Source organism: Anser cygnoides, chromosome W (assembly GCF_040182565.1).
Source record: "Anser cygnoides isolate HZ-2024a breed goose chromosome W, Taihu_goose_T2T_genome, whole genome shotgun sequence".
NCBI classification, from domain to species: Eukaryota; Metazoa; Chordata; class Aves; order Anseriformes; family Anatidae; genus Anser; species Anser cygnoides.
In genome coordinates, this window is record NC_089911.1 from 1,290,452 (window position 1) to 1,315,045 (window position 24,594).

At 46.7% G+C, this 24,594-nt stretch overlaps 1 protein-coding gene across 4 annotated transcripts in view; it reads left to right on the forward strand.

Moving 5' to 3' along the window:
* The window catches only part of LOC125181335 (transcription factor RFX3-like), a 232,222-nt gene that overhangs the window by 76,590 nt on the left and 131,038 nt on the right, over positions 1-24,594 (forward strand). For all 4 annotated transcript variants that reach the window (XM_066987566.1, XM_066987565.1, XM_066987567.1 and 1 more), the window contains one exon: positions 18,272-18,369. In XM_066987566.1, coding sequence (XP_066843667.1) covers positions 18,272-18,369 — 98 coding nt within the window. The remainder of the gene's footprint in view (positions 1-18,271; positions 18,370-24,594) is intronic.

A 24,594-nucleotide genomic window follows, 5' to 3' on the forward strand; every position in this document is an offset into this window, starting at 1 on the left:
AGAGTGGAAGCTGGCAACAACAAGGACCAGCAGGAGGAAGAGTCTTCCCCCGAATACTGAGGTGCCCTTACAGAACCGCTTCACCCCTTTGCAGACTGAAAAGGAAAGACCCATTGCAGAGAGGGTGGAGCTGAGTAAGACACCTGGTCTTCTCCCCGCATAACAACTAGTCCAACTAAGAAAAGATGATAGACGATAGTAGTAGGAGACTCTCTTCTGAGAGGTACAGAGGAGCCCATCTGCTGACCCGATCCTCCCTTGAGGGAAGTCTGCTGCTTACTGGGGGCTTGTATCAGGGATGTTACCAGGAGATTGCCAGGCCTTGTACAGCCTAAGGACTAATATCCGCTGCTACTGTTTAACGTGGGCATCAATGATGCAGCCAGTAATAGTCTGAGGAGTGTCAAGAGGGATTGCAGAGCCCTGGGGGCAGCAGTAAAGGACTCAGGAGCGCAAGTAGTTTTTTGATCAGTCCTGCTGGTCAAAGGGAAGGGGTTTGAAAGGGCCAGTTGAATCTAGCAAATCAACAGATGGTTGCAGGACTGGTGCCACAGACAGAGGTTCAGCTGCTTAGACCATGGGACTCTCTTTGAGAAACCTGGTCTGCTGGGAGCTGATGGGGTCTACTTATCAGAGAAGGGGAAGAACATCTTTTGATCATAGGCTTGCTGAGTTGGTGAAGGTTTTAAACTAGAGCTGCTGGGGGAGGGGAACCTCAGTCCATCCTGCTCCTCCCAGTTTGATGCCAGTGTCAGTGATAGATGCCCAGAACCTGGAAGAGGGTCACAGATCATCAGAAGAGAACCTGAAGAGCACCACGAAGGAATTCCAACTACTCCAGCCAGTAAGTCTGCTTCATCAGGGACCCAACTTAAATGTCTCTATGCTAAGACATAGCATGGGGAATAAACAAGAGGAGTTAGAGATGTATGCACAGCGGCAGGGCTATGACCTCATTGGCATTACAGAGACATGGTGGAAGAATGGCTCCCAGGACTGGAGTGTTGGAATGGAAGGATACAGACTCTTTAGGAAGGACAGGCAGGGGAGATGAGGAGGGGGCATCGCCCTCTAAGTCAATGAGCAGCTGGAGTGCATGGAGTTCTGCCTGGGGATGGATGAGGAGCTGACTGAGAATATATGGGTCAGGATTAAAGGGAGGGCAGGGACAGGGGACATTATGGGGGGGGTCTGCTATAGGCCACCTGATCAGGAAGACCAAGCAGATGAGGCCCTCTATAGACAGATAAAAGCAGCCTCACATTCACAAGCCCTGGCCCTCATGAGGGACTTCAACCACCCTGGTATCTGTTGGAGGGACAGACAGCACAGCAGGGCACAGGCAATCCAGGAGGTTCCCAGAATGTGTTGATGATAACTTCCTTATACAAGTGATAGAGGAGCCAATGAGTAGAAATGCTATGCTGGTCCGCATTCTCATCAACAAGGAGGGGCTGGTGGGGAATATGAAATTCAAGGACAGCCTTAGCTACAGTGACCATGAAATGGTGCAGTTTTAGATTCAGATGGTAGTGAGGAAGGATCACAGCAAGCTCTCTACCCTGGATGCTATCTAGATGCTATCCAGAGATGCTATCTCTGCTTTGGGAAAGCAGACTATACCCTCTTCAGGGATCTGCTTGGTAGAGTACCATGGCACAAAGCCCTGGAGGGAAGAAGGGCGCAAGAAAGCAGGTTAATATTCAAGGACCACCTCCTCCAAGCTCAGGAGCAATGCATCCCAATAAAGAGGAAGTCAAGCAAAAATGCCAGGAGGCCCACAGGGATGAACAAGGAGCTCCTGGACAAACTCAAGCAGAAAAAGGAGACCTACAGAGAGTGGAAGCAAGGACAGATAGCCCAGGAGGGATATAGAGACGTTGTTGGAGCAGCCAGGAAAGGTTAGGAAAGCCAAAGCCCTATGAGAACTAAATTTGACCAGGGACATCAAGAGCAACAAGAAGGGCTTCTATAGGTACATTGCTGATAAAAGAAAGACTAGGGAAATTGTGGTCCCTATCCAGAAGGAAACGGGAGACCTGGTCACCTGGGATAAGGAGAAGGCTGAGGTAGTTAATGAATTTTTTGCCTCAGTCTTCACTGGCAAGAACTCCAGCCACATAGCCTAGGCCCCAAAAGGCAAAGTCAGGGCCTGGAAGAATGAAGAACCACCCACTGTAGGAGAAGATCAGGTTCAAGGCGATCAGCTCTGGGGCAGACGAGCTCTGCAGCGGAGTGGAGGATCGAGGTGGGCAGGGCTTTTTTCCTGCATCGAGGCCACTTGAGGCAGCCAAGGGAGCTGCCAGGACCCAGCAGCCCTCACAAGGGAGGCTGATGAGGCGTGGGCGGAGCCAGCAACAACCCTCCCCCTCCCCTGTTGTACAAAGGCAGCCCCTAGGGAGTGTGAGTGACCAGGATGGGCAAACAGGGTGTGGCGCATCAGTCAGGGCATGGCACGCCAGTTTGAATGGCAGTTCATGCAGGGAGGACACTCTTACCGCTGTTTTCCAATGGTGGTTGTAACCTGCTCGCGAAGAGCCCAGCCATGGTATCCACCTGGCAGAAAGCCATGGCCTCTGCATCTCTTGCGGCCTCTTGAGCCACAGCTACCAATGTGGCTACCTAGACAGAGGTCTCGGGGAAATACGCGGCCATCCAGGTCTTGGGCTGCAGGGTGTGCCCAAGTCTTCTGTCAGTGTCTGATAGCAGCAGCAGTGGGTATGCCTGTGGGAGGTGTGCCCAGGTTGAAGAATTGCTCAGCCTGCTGGCAGAGCTTCGGGAGGAGGTGATTAGGCTGAGGAGCATAAGGTAGTCAGAGAGGGAAATTGACTGGTGGAAGCATACTCTACCCTCCCTGAGACAGACTCATGAGCCAGCTACCACACCTGAAACAAAGGTTCCCCTATCCCACCACGCAGTAGGAGGGGACCTAGGACAAGGGGGAATATGGAAGCAGGTTTCTGCTCAGGGTGGTAGGCGAGCCCTCTCCCTGCCTACCTCACCTTCCTGGCTACGCTTATGCAACAGGTATGAGGCTCTAAAACTTGACAGTCAAGCAAATGATGATGTAGACGAAAGCCCATCCTGGTTGGAAGGGGTGCCTAAGGCAAGGCAGCCTACGTCCTGCATCACTACATTTTCTATTAAGAAAGAAAGAAGGGTTATTGTCATAGGGGACTCCCTTCTGAAAGGGACAGAGGGCCCAATTTGCCATCCGGACCCAGCCCACAGGGAAGTCTGCTGCCTCCCTGGGGCTTGGGTAAGAGACGTTGCTAGAAAAGTCACTTGCCTGGTATGGCCCTCCCTCTTACTACTACCCGTTACTGGTTTTTCAAGCTGGTAATGACGAGGTAGTAAGGAGAAGTCCAAGGGCAATCAAGAGGGACTTTAGGGCTTTGGGGCAAATGGTTAAAGGATCAGGGGCACAGGTTGTGTTTGCCTCTCCTTCGGGTAGCAGGGATCAACATTGACAGGCAGGCTCAGCTCATCAATATGTGGCTCCGAGACTGGTGCCACTGGCAGAACTTTGGTTTCTTGATCACGGGAAGGTATATGTGATACCAGGCCTGCTGACACCAGATGCGATGCACCTCTCTCAGAGGGGGGAAAGGATTTTTGCACAGGAGTTAGCGGGACTGATCGATAGGGCTTTAAACTAGAGTCGAAGGGGGAAAGGGATAAAACTAGGCCTGCTGGTGATAAGCTATGGGAGGGCATGACAAAACAAGGGACTGTGTGCTAGTGAGTTCCTTTGGTCTGCTCCACAAGGTGCTGCGTACAATGAGGCGCACTTGAAGTGTTTCTACACCAATGCACGCAGTATGAGGAATAAGCTAGAGGACCTAGAAGTCTTGGCCCAGTCCCAGAGCTACAATATCATCGGCGTAAGTGAAACCCGGTGGGATGAGTCCTGTGGCTGGTGTGTTGCAGTAGATGGTTGCAGGCTCCTCAGGAGGGACAGGCAGGGCAGGCGAGGCAGTGGGGTGGTGCTGTACATAAAGGAGGGGCTGGACCGTGTGGAGCTTGCAGTTGGCAATGACAAAGTTGAGAGCCTCTGGGTAAGGATTAAGGGACAAACATATAAAAAGGGGATGTTGTCATGGGAGTCTATTACAGACCACCCTGCCAGGATGACGACACCAATGAATTATTCTTTGAGGAACTAAGAGATACCTCAAGATCAACTGCTCTTGTCCTTATGAGGGACTTCAACTTGCCAGACGTCAACTGGGAATATCACATGGCCGACACAAGCAGGTGCAGGAGATTCTTAAAGCACCTCGTTGATAACTTCTTGGTCCAAGTGCTAAGGGAGCTAACTAGGAAAGGTGCCCTCCTGGATCTGTTGCTGGAGAACAGAGAGGATTTTGTGGGGGATGTGGCAATTGGAGGCCGTCTCAGTCACAGTGACCATGAAGCGGTTGAGTTTAAAATTTTTGGTGGCAGGAAGAAAACTGCCACCAAAACTTCAGCCCTGGATATGGGGAGAGCAGACTTCAGGCTGCTAAGGGAACTAGTTAGCAAGGTCCCCTGGGAAGCTGCTTTTGAAGGTGTCGGCGTCCATCAGTGCTGGTCAATCTTTAAGCACTGCCTCCTAAAAGCACAGGATCAGGCAATTCCAAAATATCGGAAGTCAAGCAGGTGGGGCAGGAGGCCGGCTTGGCTGACCAGCCGGGTTAAACCACAACAGTCACCTCACAAATAGGGGTGTATACAAAGCAGAGACATTTAATGCCTTCCTCACCTCTGTCTTCAGCACTGATGATGGTGCCCTTTCCCTGCAGCAGTCCATACAGTGCTGTGCTCTGCACTTGTAGCTAGAACAGCAGTGGTATCACACCAGTGTTGTGTCTGCTGCTGAGCAGTGCTGGCACAGCATCAGGACTCTCTCTAACCCCCTAGGGGGTGGGCAAAAAAGTGAGAAAGGAATATCACCAGGGCAGCTGACCTAAACCAACCAAAGGGATATTCCATACCATATGATGTCACACTCAGCAATAAAAGGTGGAAAAGGGAAGAAGAGGGGAGGGGTGGGCTGTCGTGAAAACGTATGTCCTCCTCCCGAACACCGGCTATGTGCGTTGAGGCCCTGCTTCAAGGATGTGGTCAAGCATCGCTCATTTGTGGGAAGTAGAGAGTAATTTCTTTCCTCTGCACTTCCACATAGCCTTTACTTGTTTTGTTTCTTTTTCCCTTTCCCCCTCCCTTTTCCCCTTTCCTTTTTCCCCTTTAGTTAAATTGTTAATTGTTTAGTTAAATTGTTTAGTTAAATTGTTTAATTAATAATAATCTTTCCTTAATAATTATTTTTTTCCCTTTAATTAAATCATCCTTATCTCAACCCGTGAGTTGTTCTTTCCTTTACTTCTTCCCCTCCTCTTCTAAGGAGGGGGAGGGAGAGAGCAGTTGTGGTGTTCAGCTGCCTAGCATGGTAAAACCACCACGGTCCTTTTTGGCGCCCAACGTGGGGCTCGAAGGGTTGAGATAACAGTAGAATTGATTAAAACGCTTACAACTAACACACTTACTTGCCAGTCACCATGTTCAGTGTCCTGTTAATAGTGGCTTGTTTGATCATGTGTCATGCAATCCGTGTCATGTTCTCCTTTCTCCTCTATATCCAATCCGAGACTGTGCTACAATCTGTGTTCGTTTTTTTAAATCCGCTGTGCTGCCAAGACCGGCCTTGAGTTTAATCTGGCATTTAGACCCTGCGTTGTTATAATTTTGGTCTCTTTTAGAGAATATTCAGAATTACACTGCCTTCCTTTCCTCATCTGGAAGTCAGTTTATGAATAATATCAGGAATGGTACCTCCTCCTTCTTTCACAGTGGGCTAATTACAGCAGTTTCTGAGTATTTTGAATATCCATGTGTAACCCATATATTGCTTCGCTGGGTTAGAAACTGGCTGGATAGCCAGGCCCAAAGAGTTGTGGTGAATGGAGTCAAATCTGGTTGGAGGCCGGTCACTAGTGGTGTCCCCCAGGGCTCGGTACTGGGGCCGGTCCTCTTTAATATCTTTATCGATGATCTGGATGAGGGCGTCCAGTGCACCCTCAGTAAGTTTGCAGATGACACCAAGCTAAGTGCGTGTGTCGATCTGCTCGAGGGCAGGAAGGCTCTGCAGGAGGATCTGGATAGGCTGGAGCGATGGGCTGAGGTCAACTGTATGAAGTTCAACAAGGCCAAGTGCCGGGTCCTGCACCTGGGGCGCAACAACCCCAAGCAGAGCTACAGGCTGGGAGATGAGTGGCTGGAAAGCTGCCTGGCTGAGAGGGACCTGGGAGTATTGGTTGATAGTCAGCTGAATATGAGCCAGCAGTGTGCCCAGGTGGCCAAGAAGACCAACAGCATCCTGGCCTGCATAAGAAGCAGTGTGGCCAGCAGGTCTAGGGAAGTGATTGTGCCCCTGTACTCGGCTCTGGTGAGGCCGCACCTTGAGTACTGTGTTCAGTTTTGGGCCCCTCGCTACAGGAAGGACATGGACGTGCTCGAGCGAGTCCAGAGAAGGGCGACCAAGCTGGTGAGGGGTCTGGAGAACAAGTCTTACGAGGAGCGGCTGAGGGAGCTGGGCTTGTTCAGCCTGGAGAAGAGGAGGCTCAGGGGCGACCTTATCGCTCTCTACAGTTACCTTAAAGGAGGCTGTAGAGAGGTGGGGGTTGGTCTGTTCTCCTACGTGCCTGGTGACAGGACGAGGGGGAATGGGCGAAAGTTGCGACAGGGGAGTTTTAGGTTGGATGTTAGGAAGTACTTCTTTACCGAAAGGGTTATTAAGCATTGGAATGGGCTGCCCAGGGAGGTGGTGGAGTCACCATCCCTGGAGGTCTTTAAAAGACGTTTAGATGTAGAGCTTAGCGATATGGTTTAGTGGAGTACTTAGTGTTAGGTCGGAGGTTGGACTCGATTATCTTGAGGTCTCTTCCAACCTAGAAATCTGTGATACTGTGATACTGTGATATTTCTAATTCTGAATAACGGGTTTCCTCTTCCCTCTAAGATTAGCCGATTGTTTAGAAAGCTTATCTGGGAATCTGTCCCAAAACAGTCTTGTGGCAGGTGGCAAGGTGTGTGGGAGGATATCGGCAGGTACCTGTCACGGGTGCCTCCTCCAATAGTTTTGAACTTCACCCCTGAACAAGTGCAAAATCCTAAAAACCTGATAGAATGTTTGAGAGTCGTATGCCCTGACCCTGATAATGCCGGAGAACGGCAGCTTGCAGCATTGTGCTGGGTTCTAGCTTACTCCTACCAAACACTGTTTAACATCATCCAGCACCTTGAAGAGAGGGAGGAAGTCTCTGAATCTGATGACCAGATAACACATGCTGTGACTGACCCGGAGGATCAACCAACTATGGATGGTATCAGTCGCCCCCATAGTCAAGTCAAAACAATGGAAATGGAAGTCAGCTCGTTTGGTAAGGGAAGAAGCCTCTCCTAAGAAGGAGGGAGAAGGGGAAAAGGCAGGCACCTCTAAAGCAGAGCCATCACAAAAACAGCAGGAAGAAGAGATGGAAATCATAAAGGAATCAGAAACCACTCGATCCCTATCCCTGAGTGAGTTGCGAGAAATACGAAAGGATTACAGTCGACACCCAGGTGAACACATCCTCACCTGGCTGCTTTGATGCTGGGACACTGGGGCCAATAGCCAACAATTAGAAGGCAATGAAGCCAAACAGCTGGGATCCCTCTCTAGAGAAAGGGTCATTGACAAAGTAATTGGGAGAGGGACACAGGTTCTCAGCCTCTGGAGGCGACTCCTGGCAGCTGTGAAAGAAAGGTATCCCCATAAGGAAGATATTGTATATCAAGTAGGCAAGTGGGCCACTATGGATAAAGGTCTCCAGCATCTGCGGGAATTAGCTGTGCTGGAGATGGTTTATAGCGATTTGGACAATGCCCAGACACCTCAAGATCCCGATGAAGTCCAGTGCACAACATCCATGTGGCGTAAATTTGTGCGGAGTGCACCATCATCACATGCCAGTACGCTGGCAGGAATTCATTGGGATGAGGGGATGGCACCAACAGTGTATACTATGTCCTGCCAGCTTCAAAAATATGAAGACAATCTCTCTGTTCCACTACGGGCCTGCATCTTGGCTATGGAGAAACTGTTCCAAAGGCTCCACCACCTCGTAGAACAATCATCTCCCTCCTCACCCACATGGAGTAATATTTCAGCCATTACGAATCGGTATTTTCCTGTTCGAGGGAGAGAGTAGCAGGGACACACACCATGTGGCACCTTGTGGTCTTATCTGCGTGACCACAGGGAAGATATGAGGAAGTGGGATGGTGAACCTACCTCAATCCTAGCCGCTTGTGTACATGAACTACAAGGAAACACAGCAGCAAAAAGGGGGTCTCCTAGGAAAAATGCTGCTCCGTTTTCTGTTGGGCAGTTCCCCAGAGGCAGTAGAATGGCTGATGTTAGTCTTGACCCTGATGAAGGGACCTCTGCTTCTCATTTGCCATGGACTAATCCAGATTGCACTGGAACAGGGGGAAGTTCCTGAACACCTGCAATACATCAATGATATCATTGTGTGGGGCAACACAGCAGAAAAAGTTATTGAGAAAGAGAATAAAACAATCCAAATTCTCCTGAAAGCTGGTTTTGCCATTAAACAGAGTAAGGTCAAGGGACCTGCACAGGAAATCCAGTTCTTGGGGGTAAAATGGCAGGATGGATATCGCCACATTTCAATGGATGTGATCAACAAAATAACTGCTATGTCTCCACCAACTAGCAAAAAGGAAACACAAGCTTTCCTAGGCCTTGTGGCATTCTGGAGAATGCATGTTCCAGGATATAGTCAGCTTGGGAGTCCTCTATATCGAGTGACTCAAAAGAGAAACTATTTCGAGTGGGGCCCTGAGCAACAACAGGCTTTTGAAGAAATCAAACAAGAAATAGCTCGTGCAGTAGCCCTTGGGCCTGTTTGTACAGGACCAGCTGTGCAAAACATACTTTACACTGCAGCTGGGGAACATGGCCTCACCTGGAGCCTCTGGCAGAAGACCCCAGGAGAAACTCGAGGTCGACCTCTGGGGTTCTGGAGCCAGGGCTATCAAGGATCAGAAGCCAAATACACCCCAACTGAAAAGGAGATATTAACAGCATATGAGGGGGGTTTGAGCTGCTTCAGAAGTTGTGGGTACAGAAGCACAGCTCCTCTTGGCACCACGGCTACCTCTGTTAAATTGGATGTTCAAAGGGAAAATCCCCACTAAACACCATGCAACTGATGCTACGCGGAGTAAGTGGGTAGCTTTAATTATGCAGTGGGCTCAAATGGGGAAACGCAACCACCCAGGAATCCTGGAAGAGCTCATGGACTGGCCGGAAGGCAGAGATTTTGGAGTATTGATCGAAGATGTAACTCATGCCAAAGAGGCACCACCATGTAATGAGTTCTCAGAAGACAGAAAGCAGTATGTGTTGCTCACTGACGGATCCTGTCGCGTGGTAGGGAGCCATCAGAAATGGAAAGCTGCTGTGTGGAGTCCCACACGACGAGTTGTGGAGGCCATGGAAGGGGAAGATGAGTCGAGTAAGTATGCAGAAGTGAAATCCATACAACTGGCCCTAGAAATTGCTGAAAGAGAAAAGTGGCCAGTACCGTATCTCTACGCTGACTCATGGATGGTGGCAAATGCCCTGTGTGGGTGGTTACAGCAATGGAAACAGAGCAACTGGCAGCACGGAGGTAAACCTATCTGGGCTGCTACCCTGTGGTAAGATATTGCTGCCTGCATAGAAAACCTGGCTGTAAAGGTACGTCATGTAGATGCCCGCATGCCCAAGAGTCGTGCCACTGAAGAACATCAGAACAATGAAGAGGTGGATCGAGCTTCGAAAATTGAAGTGGCTCAGGTGGACCTGGACGGGGGATGTAAGGGTGAGCTGTCTGTAGTTCAATGGGCCCGTGAAACATCAGGACATCTGGGGAGGGATGCCACATACAGATGTGCTCGTGATCGAGGGGTGGACCTGACCATTGATGATGGCCCTGGGACCCCAGGTGCCCTGAGTTGCAGGACCATGATTATGGGAACAATAAATTCCCAGCAAACCCCAAACCTATGTGGGATTTGCTGTTCCAGCTGGATGTATACAAGTCTCTGGGGCCCAATGGGATTCATCCCAGGGTACTCAAAGAGCTGGCTGATGTCATCACAAAACCTTTCTCAATTACTTTTCAACAGTCTTGGGAATCTGGAAAGGCCCCAGTTGAATGGAAGCTGGCAAACGTTGTTCCAATTTTCAAGGGCAAGAAAGAAGACCCTGGTAATTACAGGCCTGTCAGTCTCACTTCCGTACCTGGAAAATTATGGAGAAGATTATTCTGGGAGTTACTGAAAAACACCTGAAAGACAATGCAGTCATTGGTCACAGCCAACACGGGTTCAGGGGGAGAAGGTCCTACTTATCTAACTTAATTTCCTTTTATGACAAGGTCACCCACCTAGCTGAGGGAAGCCAGTTGATGTAATCTTTTTGGATTTCAGCAAAGCTTTCAATACTGTTTCTCACAGTATCCTTCTGGACAAAATGTCCAGCATACAGCTTGGTAAAAACAATATGATGTGTCAACAATTCTCTTTATTTTTAATTACAGTTAATTAAAATTAACTTTAAGTCCTTCCTCCAGATCATTTATTAAAAAAAATAAAGAGAATTAATTTTAATTCTCTTAAAGTTAATTTTAAAATTTAATTTATTAAATTAAAAAAATTAAAAAACAATGTATTAAATTAAAAAAATAAAAATTTCAGAAAATAACTTTCTCTTAAATTTTTTTTTTTCCTCTTAAACTCCTTACTAGTTTTTATCCTACTGAACAAAATGTCCAGCATATGGCTAGATAAAAACATAATAAGTTGGGTGAATAATTGGCTGACGGGTAGGTCTCAAAGGGTTAAGGTAAATGGGGTTACATCAGGCTGGCAGCCGGTCCCCAGTGGGGTCCCCCAGGGCTCCATTTTAGGGCCAGTTAAATATGTGAATACAAAAAGGAGGACCAGAGAAAACATAGGTCCGCTACTTGATGGGGATGGTCACCTCACAAACAAGGACATAGGCAAAGCAGAGACGTTTAATGCCTTCTTTGCCTCTGTCTTCAACGGCAGTGAACGACTTTCAACGGGCTTCGGGACCCCGGGTGCCCTGAGTTGGAGGACCGTGACGGTGGGAATGATAAACTCCCAGCCAACCCTGAACGTGTGCGGGATTTGCTACTCCACCTGGATCCATACAAGTCCATGGGTCCGGATGGGATTCATCCCATGGTATTCAAAGAGCTGACTGACGTCATCGCAAGATCTCTCAATTACTTTTCAACAGTCTTGGGAATCTGGAGAGGTCCCAGTAGACTGGAAGCTGGCAAATGTTGTGCCAATTTTCAAGAAGGGCAAGAAAGAAGACCCTGGCAACTACAGGCCTGTCAGTCTCACGTCAGTGCCTGGTAAAATTATGGAGAAGATTATCCTGGGAGTTATTGAAGCACACCGGGGGGACAGCGCAGTCATAGGTCACAGCCAGAATGGGTTCACAAGGGGTAGGTCCTGTTTAACAAATTTGATTTCCTTTTATGATAAGATCACCCATCTAGTCGATCAAGGGAAACCAGCTGATGTGATCTTTCTGGACTTCAGCAAAGCTTTTGACACAGTTTCCCATAGGATCCTACTGGACAAAATGTCCAGCATACAGCTAGATATAAACATCATACGATGGGTGAGCAATTGGCTGACAGGTAGGGCTCAAAGGGTTATGGTAAATGAGGCTACATCAGTCTGGCGGTGTTTTCAGTAAATTTTCTGATGATACTAAACTGGGAAGAGTTGCTGACTCTGTTGAGGGTGGAAAGGCCTTGCAGAGAGATCTGGACAGATTGGAGAGCTGGGCAATCACCAACCGCATGAAGTTTAACAAGAGCAAGTGCCGGGTCCTGCATCTGGAACGGGGCAACCCTGGCTATACAAACAGACTGGGCGAAGAGATGCTGGAGAGCAGCCCCGCAGAGAGGGATCTGGGGGTTGTGGTTGACAGCAAGTTGAATATGAGCCAGCAGTGTGCCCTGGCAGCCAGGAGGGCCAACCGTATCCTGGGGTGCATCAAGCACAGCTTTGCTAGTTGGTCGAGGGAAGCGCATTGGAACAGGCTCCCCAGGGACGTAGTCATGGCACCAAGCCTGTCGGAGTTTAAGAAGTGTTTGGACTATGCTCTCAGTCATATCGACTGAATTTTTGGGTAGACTAGTGTGGAGCCAGTAGTTGGACTCGATGATCCTTGTGGGTCCCTTCCATCTCGGGATATTCTATGGTTCTATATTCTATTCTATAGCTAACAACTGGCTGGATGGCCGGACCCAAATATTGGTGGTGAATGGAGTGAAATCCAGCTGGTGACCAGTTGCGAGTGGTGTTCCCCAGGTGTAGGTGTGCACAGAATCACAGAATGGCCGAGGTTGGAAGGGACCTCTGAAGATCATCTAGTCCAACCCCCCTGCTGAGCCAGATCATCCAGAGCACATTGCGCAGGATGGCATCCAGGCAGGTTTTGAATATCTCCAGAGAAGGAGACTCCACAACCTCTCTGGGCAACCTGTTCCAGTGCTCTGTCACCCTCACAGTAATGAAGTGCCCCTTCATATTCAGCCAGAACCACCTGTGCTTCAGTTTGTGCCCCTTGCCTCTCATCCTGTTGCTAGGCACCACTGAAAAGAGACTGGCTCCGTCCTCTTGACACCCTCTGTACTGGGTCAGGCTGGGATGTTAACTTTCCCTGCAGCAGCCCATACAGTGCTGTGCTCTGCACTCGTAGCTAGAACAGCAATGGTATCACACCAATGTTGTGTCTGCTGCTGAGCAGTGCTGGCACAGCATCAGGACTCTCTCTAACTCCCCTAGGGTTGGGTAAAGATGTGAGAAAAGAAACATCACCAGGGCAGCTGACCTAAACCAACCAAAGGGATATTCCATATCCACTCTACGCTCCGTACTGTTCTTTAGAGCCAGAACACCAGGTTTCCCCACTGTGATAGCATCTAAGGTTGGAAGCCTAGGGAATGCTCAGGTAATGCAGCTACACCCTACCCTGAAAGCCTCTTCAGTGCTGTACATTTTCTTTAAAATGTGAATGTTAGTTTTATTTTCCTAGTTACTTTAGGCAATTGCACCACATCCACCCCGTGACTATAGTCACTCAAGCTTCACGACATTTGGAATATTTTGGGGATATCACATACATTCTCGGGACGAGATTTATCGAGTGTATGTACATTGTGTAGGGATGCTAAACGTTTCACCATAATCCAGAGTTTAACGTACAAACTAATTGTCAGTATAAAGCATAAAATTACAAACACAAACATTAGTGTGATTACTGGTATCTACAATTGTGTTATCTATGGCTATAGAATCACAATGGGTTCTCATGCAAACACAGCCTTTCCCAATATATACAAGTACAGTTTCAAGGGTTTCATTAGGATGTATCTCAAAGTGGCAAATATTTTGTTCAGTGTCAAGACAAATGTCTTGGGCTTCGAGTGTGTTACTCTCACAGATGAAGCCTTTTTGTTCACGCACAATGCATGCATTCACATCAATTGTTTGCCACTTTCCTCCCTTTTGATGGGCCCATACTTTATGCTCCTTAGAATAAAGTATAGTTCCATTATGACTGAGTCCTAATGCAATGATTGGATATACATTGTATATGGTGGCATTACTTATGGTAAGTATAAAGGCAACAACTTTATCATTTTCTGCATAATAGGTAAAGTTGACGAATTGCCACCATGCTTGAAACTCCTTTTCAAATTCGGAAGCATTATCCCAAATCAATTTTCGAATTTCAGTGGGCAAAGTTCCTCCTTCTCCCTCTCTAATAATAGCTGCTGCTACAGATTGTATCCATAACTGCGCTTGGATGCAGCTCAAGGCAAGGGAGGTATTGCCCTGAGTTTTTCCAAGGGCATTAATTGATGATCGTTTTCTTCAATTTGTTTTCAGTGGGGTAAAATGTCTGATAGAAGCCATTGACTTGCTCCTAAGGCCAATAAGGATGGTTTTATTGGTCGTTCCAGTTTCCTTAGGTCATCTGTAGTAGCAGTTATTCTACTCATTAGGACCTCAGCATCAATGCTATTTAATATACCTAATCCTGTTCCCAATAACCCAGTTGCATCTACCCTTTTTAGAGACCAGCTAGGGTTAAAAAGAACTTCTTGTTGTCCCACATTTTTAATTATGTAAGGACCTGTGTTGAAGATGAAAGAAGTTAGACCAATGGGAGGCTGAGTTGGTTCATTTTCAAATATCTGGGGGGGCAGAGGCTTCTTATCCTTTGCAGTCGATGAAGATGTTTCTGTATTGATCATAAATTCGAATAGTAATTCTGTGGCTCTGTAACCCCAAAGACAGTACACAGTTATAGATTTGGTGAAAGTAAAATTGTACCAGCAATCAAAATTTGGTTCAGTTATTTTGTTACAATCAGTACTATAATTTTGTGGTCTGGTAGAATCAGCATAAACTGTCTTAATTTCAGTCGGCCTATTGTAAGTAGATCCATTAGTTATTCGGCAACTCATTTGTATTGTCTGGCCAGACGTGGCTTGAAGTTCAGCCATTCTTAGAGAATCATTCCAACTCCATTCATCTTTTGAAAATATTTTACTCCCATGTAAAACCAAAGTAGAGAGACTTAGGTCCTTTTTGTTTTGAGATGTTCCAGTGATTGCGCTATACCGTGACAATGCATGGTTAGATGTCATGATGAAACACCTCAGCTCCGTGTATAACCACAGTAGCTAAGTTTCCTTTAAGGCCTGTAATTGCATCAAGGTCAGGGTAAAGCATAGCATTATTAATCCAAACTGTTGGTTTGCGATTCTCCAGCTGTCCACATGAAGTTCACTCAGGATTCCTGTGAACACAAAAGAAAATAAAATATGCTCGGTTGTATTCAACTGGCAGGGTTAGAAAGAGGGTGAAATAGCAATCTTTGATTTCCCATGTGTAGAGATATTTGGGAGTAGTTAGCACCATTGCTACTGTTAGATGCACAGAAGGCTTTCACTATCTCTGCCATGTTTGGAACTGTGGCAGTCAAAGGTGTGGTGTTAGCATTTAACTGTCTGTAGTCCACTGTAAAATGCCATTTCCTGGTTGGTTTCTTTACCGGCCACACCAATGAATTGTAAGGTGAATGAGTCCTTTTAATAATGCCTCTTTCTTCCAATTCTGTTACCACCCCGTCAATCCCCATAAGTGCTGCTGCTGGCAACAAATATTGCCGAACATCAGTGATTTTAGCGGGGGGTAAGGGTATGGATGTTTGTAACAGACTCAGTCTCACTGTGCCTGAATCCCTTTGATGTGTCGTGAAACTCCACACAGTTCCATCAGGGAGTTTCCACATATGGCCACGCAGTATGTCAAATCCTAAAATAGTATATGCAGCACTGACTAATACTTCGACCCTGGCTAATTTTGTTCCTCTGGCAGCCAGAGTGAAATTCTTGCAGTGGGGCATTGTTTTTCCACACCATCGATTCCCGTGAATTTAACCCTGCATTGACCAGGTGTTATGCTCAGGGTTTGTGCTGTCTCATGTGTAATTACGGACATTTGGGTCCCGGTGTCAATAAGAAAATTTACCAATATCTTTCGGGGTCCAAAGGGAATGGCAATGATAGGGTCAGAGTGTTCATTAGAGAGCCATTGAATTGCTAATACCTGCCGAGCAGGGTGGCTCACTGCCCTCCCTGGGGATAGGAGGTTTTTTGCTGAGCTTCTGCCTCCTCAATTGGGCTCAGTGCAGAAGTTGCAGTTTCCTTATGGGTTGGGGGTTTTCCAGTTAGGCAATTCTCCCCAGCCGGAATATTTTTCTTACCCAGAAATTGGACTAATGTACGGAGGTCCTCCATAGAGGCACCACACAAGAATGGTCGGGGTCCACCCAAAGCTAGGGCCTTACACCACAACTCACCCTGTTCCTTATTAGGTTTGAACCTCTTTTTGAATTTGGGGTATCTGGGATTTTGAGTGTGGATTTGGTGGACTCGCTGAGCGTCGTCTTGGGACTTAATACTGGATGAACTAATCCAGCCCATTCAGCATCCATACTTATCTATGTCTTGTACAAATTCACTCCAGGTGGGAATGGGGGAGTTAGGATTTCGCCTACAACCACTATCATCATCCCTATGAGCAGCTAGTATGCGATCCTGGGTATTTGCTATGAACATTTTAAGACAATCAGGGAGTCCACGGATGAGAGGGATTAATCGAGCTGGGTCAATAGGAGCTAACATCGGGGATTTCCCGAATTCATCTCTTTCATATATCGCCTGAACGCAGGCTGCTTTCTGTACTGCTACAGCCAGGTCAGAATAGCTTGTGGCTCTAATTTCCAGGGGTTCCCCTCTCTCCTGGGGATCTACACCACCTGCCCAGTATGCAGCCCGTGCTGTTATAGAGTAATTAGGGTCTCCTGGTGTGGTGGTTAAAAATACTCCAGGTCCCCAAAAGCCTCCTGCCTCTTCCTCACTCAACATAATTTGATCTCCTCCTTCAAGAGAAACTCACCACACATACTCAACTTCTTCCGATTCCCCTGACCGCCTTGAGAACTTCTCCTGTATTTTAACCAACTCTGCCGGTGACCATGGAATCGTTTGCACAGTAGTGCAGATTTCATCATCATCATCAACAGTAGTCTCAGTCTTAACCAAAGGTCTCAAGGAAATCGATTGAGGTTCAGAATCAGCAATCTCTTTGACATCATCATCACTGTCAAACCAAAAAATCACCATTCCAGCTTTCAGGGTCTGCACTATGCATCAATCCATGAACCTGCTTAACCGGAGCAGAAGGCTGTATTCTATTTAGTGCTCTGTCACCCTCACAGTAATGAAGTGCCCCTTCATATTCAGCCAGAACCACCTGTGCTTCAGTTTGTGCCCCTTGCCTCTCATCCTGTTGCTAGGCACCACCGAAAAGAGACTGGCTCCATCCTCTTGACACCCTCCCTTCAGATATTTATATACATTGATGAGGTCTCCCCTCATTCTTCTCTTTTCCAGGCTAAACAGGCCCAGTTCTTTCAGCCTGTCCTCGTACGAGAGGTGCTCCAGTCCTCTAATCATCTTCGCAGCCCTCCTCTGAACTCACTCTAGTAGTTATATGTAGCTCTAGTAGCTCTAGTAGCTCTATGTTCCTCTTGTACTGGGGAGCCCTGAACTGGTCCCCCACAAGCAGTGGCCTCTGCCAGATCACGTGCTCCACCATGGGCTCCTCTCCACCGGCTGCAGGTCTGGCCTTGAGTCTGCTCCTGTGGGGGCTCTCCATGGGTGGCAGCCTCCTTCAGGCCACATCCACCTGCTCCACTGTCGGCTACTCCATGGGCTGCAGTGCGTAGATCTGCTCCGCCATAGTACACCATGGGCTGCAGGGGGACAACCTGCTTCACCATGGTCCTCTCCACAGGCCATAGGGGAACTTCTGCTTCCGAACCTGGATCACCTCCTCCCCCTCCTTCTTCACTGACCTTAGTGTCTGCCTCATTGTTTCTCTCCCATTTTTTTTGCTCCTCTCTCCCAACTGCTGTTGCACAGCTGTTTTTTCCTTTTCTTAAATCTGCTCTCACAGAGGCGCAACCAGAGTTGTTCGTGTCTCACCTCTGGCCAGCAGCAGGTCCCTTTTGGAGCTGGCTGAAACTGGCTCTTATCTAACATGGGGCAGCTCCTGGGCTCTTCTCACAGAGGCCATCCCTGCAGCCCCCTGCTACCAAGTCTTTGCCATGTAAGCCGAATACACACACTTGAAAAGTCTTATTCAAAGTGTTGTGTTTTCTTCAGAATTCAGGTTTTCATATTAATCTGGTTAATTAATTAATTAATTAGGTTAACAGTGAAGTTTAGATTTTCCTTTTGAAGTATATGAGTTAATAGTGGAGAAGAACAAGTAGGAAAAATTGCTCTTGGACAGAATTTAATAGACTCTTCTAGGATTACACTGAATTTTTTTAGGACCTGTTCTGACAAGGGCATGTGTCTCCAGTGTTAGTACTCCACTTTCCGTATTACAGAATTGCAGCACAATACTGCATTCTGTGTTATTTAGGAATTGTGAGAACAGGTATATCCCATGACTCAGGATTGTTTAGAAGCTATTAGATGCACTGAAGCACTAGTCACTCTTTTTTATAAGGTAAACTAACCCATATTTCTGGTGTTTGCGTTTACAGGTACAGCAAGTACAGACTGTGCAACCAGTACAGCATGTCTACCCACCCCAGGTTCAGTACGTGGAGGGAAGTGACACAGTCTATACAAATGGAGCTATGTAAGTTGGTTATTGATCAAATTTATAATTTTTACTAAAATATGAATTTAAATGCACATTCTTTTAATGACATCATATGGACTACTGTATTTTAGGTAGCAAAGTCAAATTATGAGCCTTCAGATGTTGCAATTCACATGTAATAGAACAAATTTAGTTTTTCCTTTTTTTTTTTGCGAAAGAAAATTATTTCCAGTCCTGTGTTTCATGTTTGAACTTCAACCTAAATGTGACATAGCATAGAAGTAAAAATGTTGCTACTTGTAGATCTTAAATGACATTCAGTGTATATTTGCATAAAGTAATGAAAAGTGTAGTAAGCTTTCTTTACCTTGGATTGTATCATTCTCTGTGGAATGGAATGGAATGGAATGGAATGGAATGGAATGGAATGGAATGGAATGGAATAGCATAGCATAGCATAGCATAGCATAGAAAAGAATAGAAAAGAATAGAATAGAATAGAATAGAATAGAATAGAATAGAATAGAATAGAATAGAATAGAACAGAACAGAACAGAACAGAACACAATACAATACTATATCCCGAGTTGGAAGGGACCCATAAGGATGATCAAGTCCAACTCCTGGCACCACACAGGTCTATCCAAAAATTCAGGCCACATGACTGAGAGCATAGTCCAAACGCTTCTTAAACTCAGACAGGCTTGGTGCTGTGACTACTTCCCTGGGGAGCCTGTTCCAATGGGCGACCACCCTCTCGGTGAAGAACCTTTTCCTGATATCCAACCTGAACCTCCCTTGTCACAGCTTGACTACATTCCCTTGGGTCCTATCGCTGGTCACCAGAGAGAATAGATCTGTGCCTGCCCCTCCGCTCCCCCCCATGAGGAAGTTGTAGCCCGCGATGAGGTCTCCCCTCAGCCTCCTCTTTTCGAGGCTGAACAAACCAAGTGACCTCAGCCACTCCTCATATGTCTTCCCCTCTAGGCCCTTCACCATCTTTGTAGCCCTTCTCTGGACAGTCTCCAATATTGTTCATGGCACTGGAAAGCCAACTTATAAGGCTTTTTGTAAAATTGCAAATGGCTTAGGTCAAGGCACCTAAAAATGAAAGAACAAAAATACAATGAAAAAGGTAGCAAGTTGACTGTTGTGGTTTAACCTAGCTGGCAGCTAAGCACCACACAGCTATTTGCTCACCCTCCCCCCTCCCTCTCTGGGATAGGGGAGGGAATCAGAAAAAAATCTGAAAGCTCGTGGGCTGAGATAAAGACAGTTTATTAGGACAGAAAAGAAAGGAAAATAATAACGATAATGATAATAGTACTACTACTAATAATGTGTACAAAACAAGTGATACACAGTGCAATTGCTTACCACCCACTGACCGATGCCCAGCCTATCCCTGAGCAGCCAGTCCCCCTACCCCAGCTAGCCACCCCTATATGTTGTTTAGCATGACGTCAGATGGTATGGAATACCCCTTTGGCCAGTTTGGGTCAGCTGTCCTGGGTCTGTCCCCTCCCAGCTCCTGCTGCACCCCCAGCCTGCTCGCTGGCAGGACAGAGCGAGAAGCCGAAAAGTCCTTGGCCTGGTGTAAACACTGCTCTGCAACAATTAAAACATCAGCATGTTATCAGCGCTCTTCTCATCCTAATCCAAAACATAGCACCCTACCAGCTACTAGGAGGAAAATTAACTCTATCCTAGTTGAAACCAGGACAATATATCCACCCCTTATTCCATACCATTTATGTCATGGTTACACACTTTCCAATACATTCCAATTAATCACCACTTTTCATATATGTATATAAAATGTCCACTGAGTGTGTGTAGTCCATGACTGACTTTGGGCTCCATCTGTCCCAGCAGTCTTTCAGGGCAGAAGAGATGGTGTGTGATATTGGATCGTCACATGTTGAAGCCTGTTCTCGTTCCATCACATCTCTGTGCTTGTACAATTCTATCAAAATTCATTCATCATTATCTGTGTGCCTGTTACTGTAATACCATTAATAGGCCACTGATATATAGCAATCATGGTAGTGATGACGTACAGTATTATATAATAATTAACATAATACAATTCAACTCATGGGCTATTCTCACCCAATATTAAATCCCTTCGAGGTACACATCGGACCTCCCCATTCCTTTTCATTACCCACCAAGTGCATCCAGGTCCCTGAGCAAAAGCAATTCCACGAATGGGTTTGCCTTTTCCTGAGGCAGGAGTAACCCAGACTGTCTTACCCAGCATGTTTCTTACATGTACTATAGCGACTTTACCCTTTCTACAGTACGTAACAGGTTTGATTGGGCAAGTCCGTTTCAGTTGGCAGATCCCCTAGTGTTGACTAACCAGGTGGCCTTTGCCAAATGTGTATCCCAATATTTGAATGTCCCAGCACCCACTGCTTTCAGTGTAGTCTTTAACAGTCCATTGTATCGTTCAACTTTTCCAGAGGCTGGTGCATGATAGGGGATGTGATACACCCACTCAATACCATGTTCTTTGGCCCAAGTGTCTATGAAGTTGTTTCAGAAATGAGTCCCATTGTCTGACTCAATTCTTTCTGGGGTGCCATGATGCCATAGGACTTGCTTCTCAAGGCCCAGGATAGTGTTCCAGGCGGTGGAATAGGGCACAGGATATGTTTCCAGCCATCCGGTGGTTGCTTCCTGCATTGTAAGCACGTGGCGCTTACCGTTGCGGGTTTGAGGGAGTGTGATGTAATCAGTCTGCCAGGCCTCTCCATATTATATTTCAGCCATCGTCCTCCATACCAAAGAGGCTTTGACTGTTTGGCTTGCTTGATTGCAGCACATGTTTCACAATCATGAATAACCTGTGCAATAGTGTCCATGGTCAGGTCCACCTGCCTTTAGAATTAGAATGGGTCCACGAGCCCATCTCTATGTTGCATCTCTGCCTTGATTGCCTGAGGTGTCATGGGCTCACCAAGCCATAAATAATTCACCCTCATGTTGCCAGTCCAGATCTACCTGAGCCACTTCAATCTTAGCAGCCTGATCCACCTGCTGGTTGTTTTAATGTTTTCCGTGGCCCAGTTCTTGGGTATGTGAGCATGTACGTGGCATACCTTTACAACCAGGTTCTCTACCCGGGCAGCAATATCTTGCCACAATGCAGCAGCCCAGATGGGTTTGCCCCTGCGCTTCCAGTTGTTCTGCTTCCATTGCTGTAACCACCCCCACAGGGCATTTGCTACCATCCATGAATCAGTATAGAGATAGAGAACTGGCGACTTTTCTCGTTCAGCAATATCTAAAGCCGGCTAAATGGCCTTCACTTCTGCAAACTGACTCGATTCACCTTCTCCCTCATCAGCTCCTGCAACTCATCGTGTAGGACTCCACACAGCAGCCTTCCACCTCCGATGCTTTCCCACAATACGGCAGGACCCACCAGTGAAGACGGCATATTTCTTCTCACTTTCTGGTATCTTGTTTTGTAGCAGGGCCTCTTCAGCACGTGTCACCTCCTCCTCTGGTGATATTCCAAAATCTTTGCCTTCTGGCCAGTCCGTGATCGCTTCCAAAATTCCTGAGCGACTGGGGTTTCCTATTTGAGCCCACTGAATAATCAGTGCAACCCACTTCCTACATGTAGCATCAGTTGCATGATGTGTAGAGGGGACCCTTCCTTTGAACATCCAGCCTAGTACCATCAGTCAGGGTGCCAGGATGAGCTGCGCTTCAGTACCGACCACTTCTGAAGCAGATTGAACTCCCTCATATGCTGCCAATATCTCCTTTTTGGTTGGATTGTAGCGGGCCTCAGATCCTCTGTATCCCCGACTCCAAAACCCCAGGGGTTGACCTCAAGTTTCCCCAGGCTTGTTCTGCCAGAAGCTCCAGGTGGGACCATTCTCCCCGGCTGCGGTGTAGAGCACATTCTTTACATCTGGTCCTGTTCGGACTGGCCCGAGGGCTACTGCATGAACTATTTCCTGCTTAATTTGTTCAAAGGATTGTCATTGCTCGGGGCCCCATTCGAAATCATTCTTCTTACGGGTTACTTGGTAGAGCGGGTTTACAATCAGACTGTAATTCGGAATGTGCATTCTCCAAAAACCCATGACACCTAGGAAAGCTTGTTTCTTTTTTCCTAACTGGTGGAGACGTAGCTGTTATTTTGTTGATCGCATCCATTGGGATTTGACGACGTCCATCTTGCCATTTTATTCCTAAGAACGGGATCTCCTGTGCAGGTCCTTTGACTTTATTTTGTTTTATGGCAAAACTGGCCTTCAGAAGGATTTGGATTATTTTCTTCCCTTTCTCAGAAAATTCCTCTGCAGTGTCACCCCACACAATGATGTCATCGATGTACTGCAGGTGTTCAGGAGCTTCCCCCTGCTCCAGCGCAGACTGGATCAGTCCATGGCAAATGGTAGGGCTGTGTTCCCACCCCTGGGGCAGCCGATTCCAGGTGTATTGGACACCCCTCCAAGTGAAAGCAAACTGTGGCCTGCACTCTGCTGCTAGAGGGATGGAGAAAAATGCATTAGCGATATCAATTGTGGCATACCACTTGGCTGCCTTTGATTCCAGTTCATACTGGAGTTCTAGCATGTCCGGCACTGCAGCACTCAGTGGTGGCGTGACTTCGTTCAGGCCACGATAGTCCACTGTTAGTCTCCACTCACCATTAGACTTTCGCACTGGCCGTATGGGGCTATTAAAAGGTGAATGAGTCTTGCTGATCACTCCTTGGCTCTCCAGTTGTCGAATTAGCTTATGGATGGGAATCAGGGAGTCTCGGTTGGTGCGATATTGCCGCCGGTGCACAGTTGTGGTAGCGATTGGCACCTGCTGTTCTTCGACCCTCAGCAACCCCACAACAGAAGGGTCCTCTGAGAGACCAGGCAAGGTAGACAACTGTTTAATGTCCTCTGTCTCCAAGGCAGCTATGCCAAAAGCCCAGCGGAACCCTTTCGGGTCCTTGAAATGTCCTCTCCTGAGATATGTCTATGCCAAGGATGCACAGAGCATTTTGTATACTCTCCTGTACTTGTATTTGCTGAAAGCAAGAAATACAATGTGAAAATATGTTGAACATAACTTCTCTGTCTGGGATATGAACTCCTAAACAAGTTCGTTACTGTCCATCCCGACACTTGTGAAGAGATAAAAAGGCCATTCTCCGGGAAAAGATTCTATTGCCAGTAATACACAGTGGCTCGGGTCTTATGCTAGAATCATCATATAATAATCAGCTTTACTCCTGACTCAAGTACAGTGTGTTTGAATTGTTTTTAAACAAAGAAATGTGGCTTTTTTCCTATACAGTATTTTTTTATTCATTATAGGGGTACTAAAAAGTTTTCACAAACATTTTGACTTAGAAAAACTTAGAGATTCTTTTTTTAAAAAAAGTTTTTCCTCATTGCTAATTTATTTTATGGTAATATTTATTAGGAAGTTGTGTGACAGAGTAAATTTTGGGGATTTTTTTTTTTCAAAATAAAAATACTTAAAATCAGGAAAAGGAAAAAAAGGTGAAACAAAAATAGAATTATTAGTTTACGTCTTTACTAAATTAAACAAATTTTCCCATTTTTGGCCAGCCGCAGTTGGTACTTTTTCCAATTATCCAGAAAAAAAAAAGAGGCCTGCCTATGATGGGGGATTTCTACAAAGTAATGCTTGCAAATATTTTCCTGAGTTGCTTCTTAAAACATAGCTCTCTGACATATGGTCTGATTTTTGGGTGGTCCTATGCAGACCCAGGATTTGGACTCGGTGATCCTGGTGGGTCCTTTCCAACTCAGGATATTCTCTGATTCTGGGTTTCATCTTGATATTAGAAAGGAATTTTTAACAGTGAGAACAATTAATCACTGAAACAGTCTCCCCAGGGATGTGGTAAATTCTCCATCACTGAAGTTTGTCAAGATGCAACTGGACAGTGTGATAGATCATAGAATCATAGAATGGTCTGGGTTGGAAGGGACCTTAAAGATCATCTAATTCCACCCCCCCGCCGTGGGCAGGGACACCTCCTGCTAGACCAGGTTGCTCAAAGCCCCATCCAACCTGGCCTTGAACACTTCCAGGGATGTGGCATCCACAACTTCTCAGGGCAACCTCTTCCAGTGCCTCACCACCCTCACAGTAAAGAATTTCATCGTAGAATCATACAATATCCCGAGTTGGAAGGGACTCACAAGGATCATCGAGTCCAACTCCTGGGTCCCCAAAGGACCACCCAAAAAATCAGACCATGGGTCT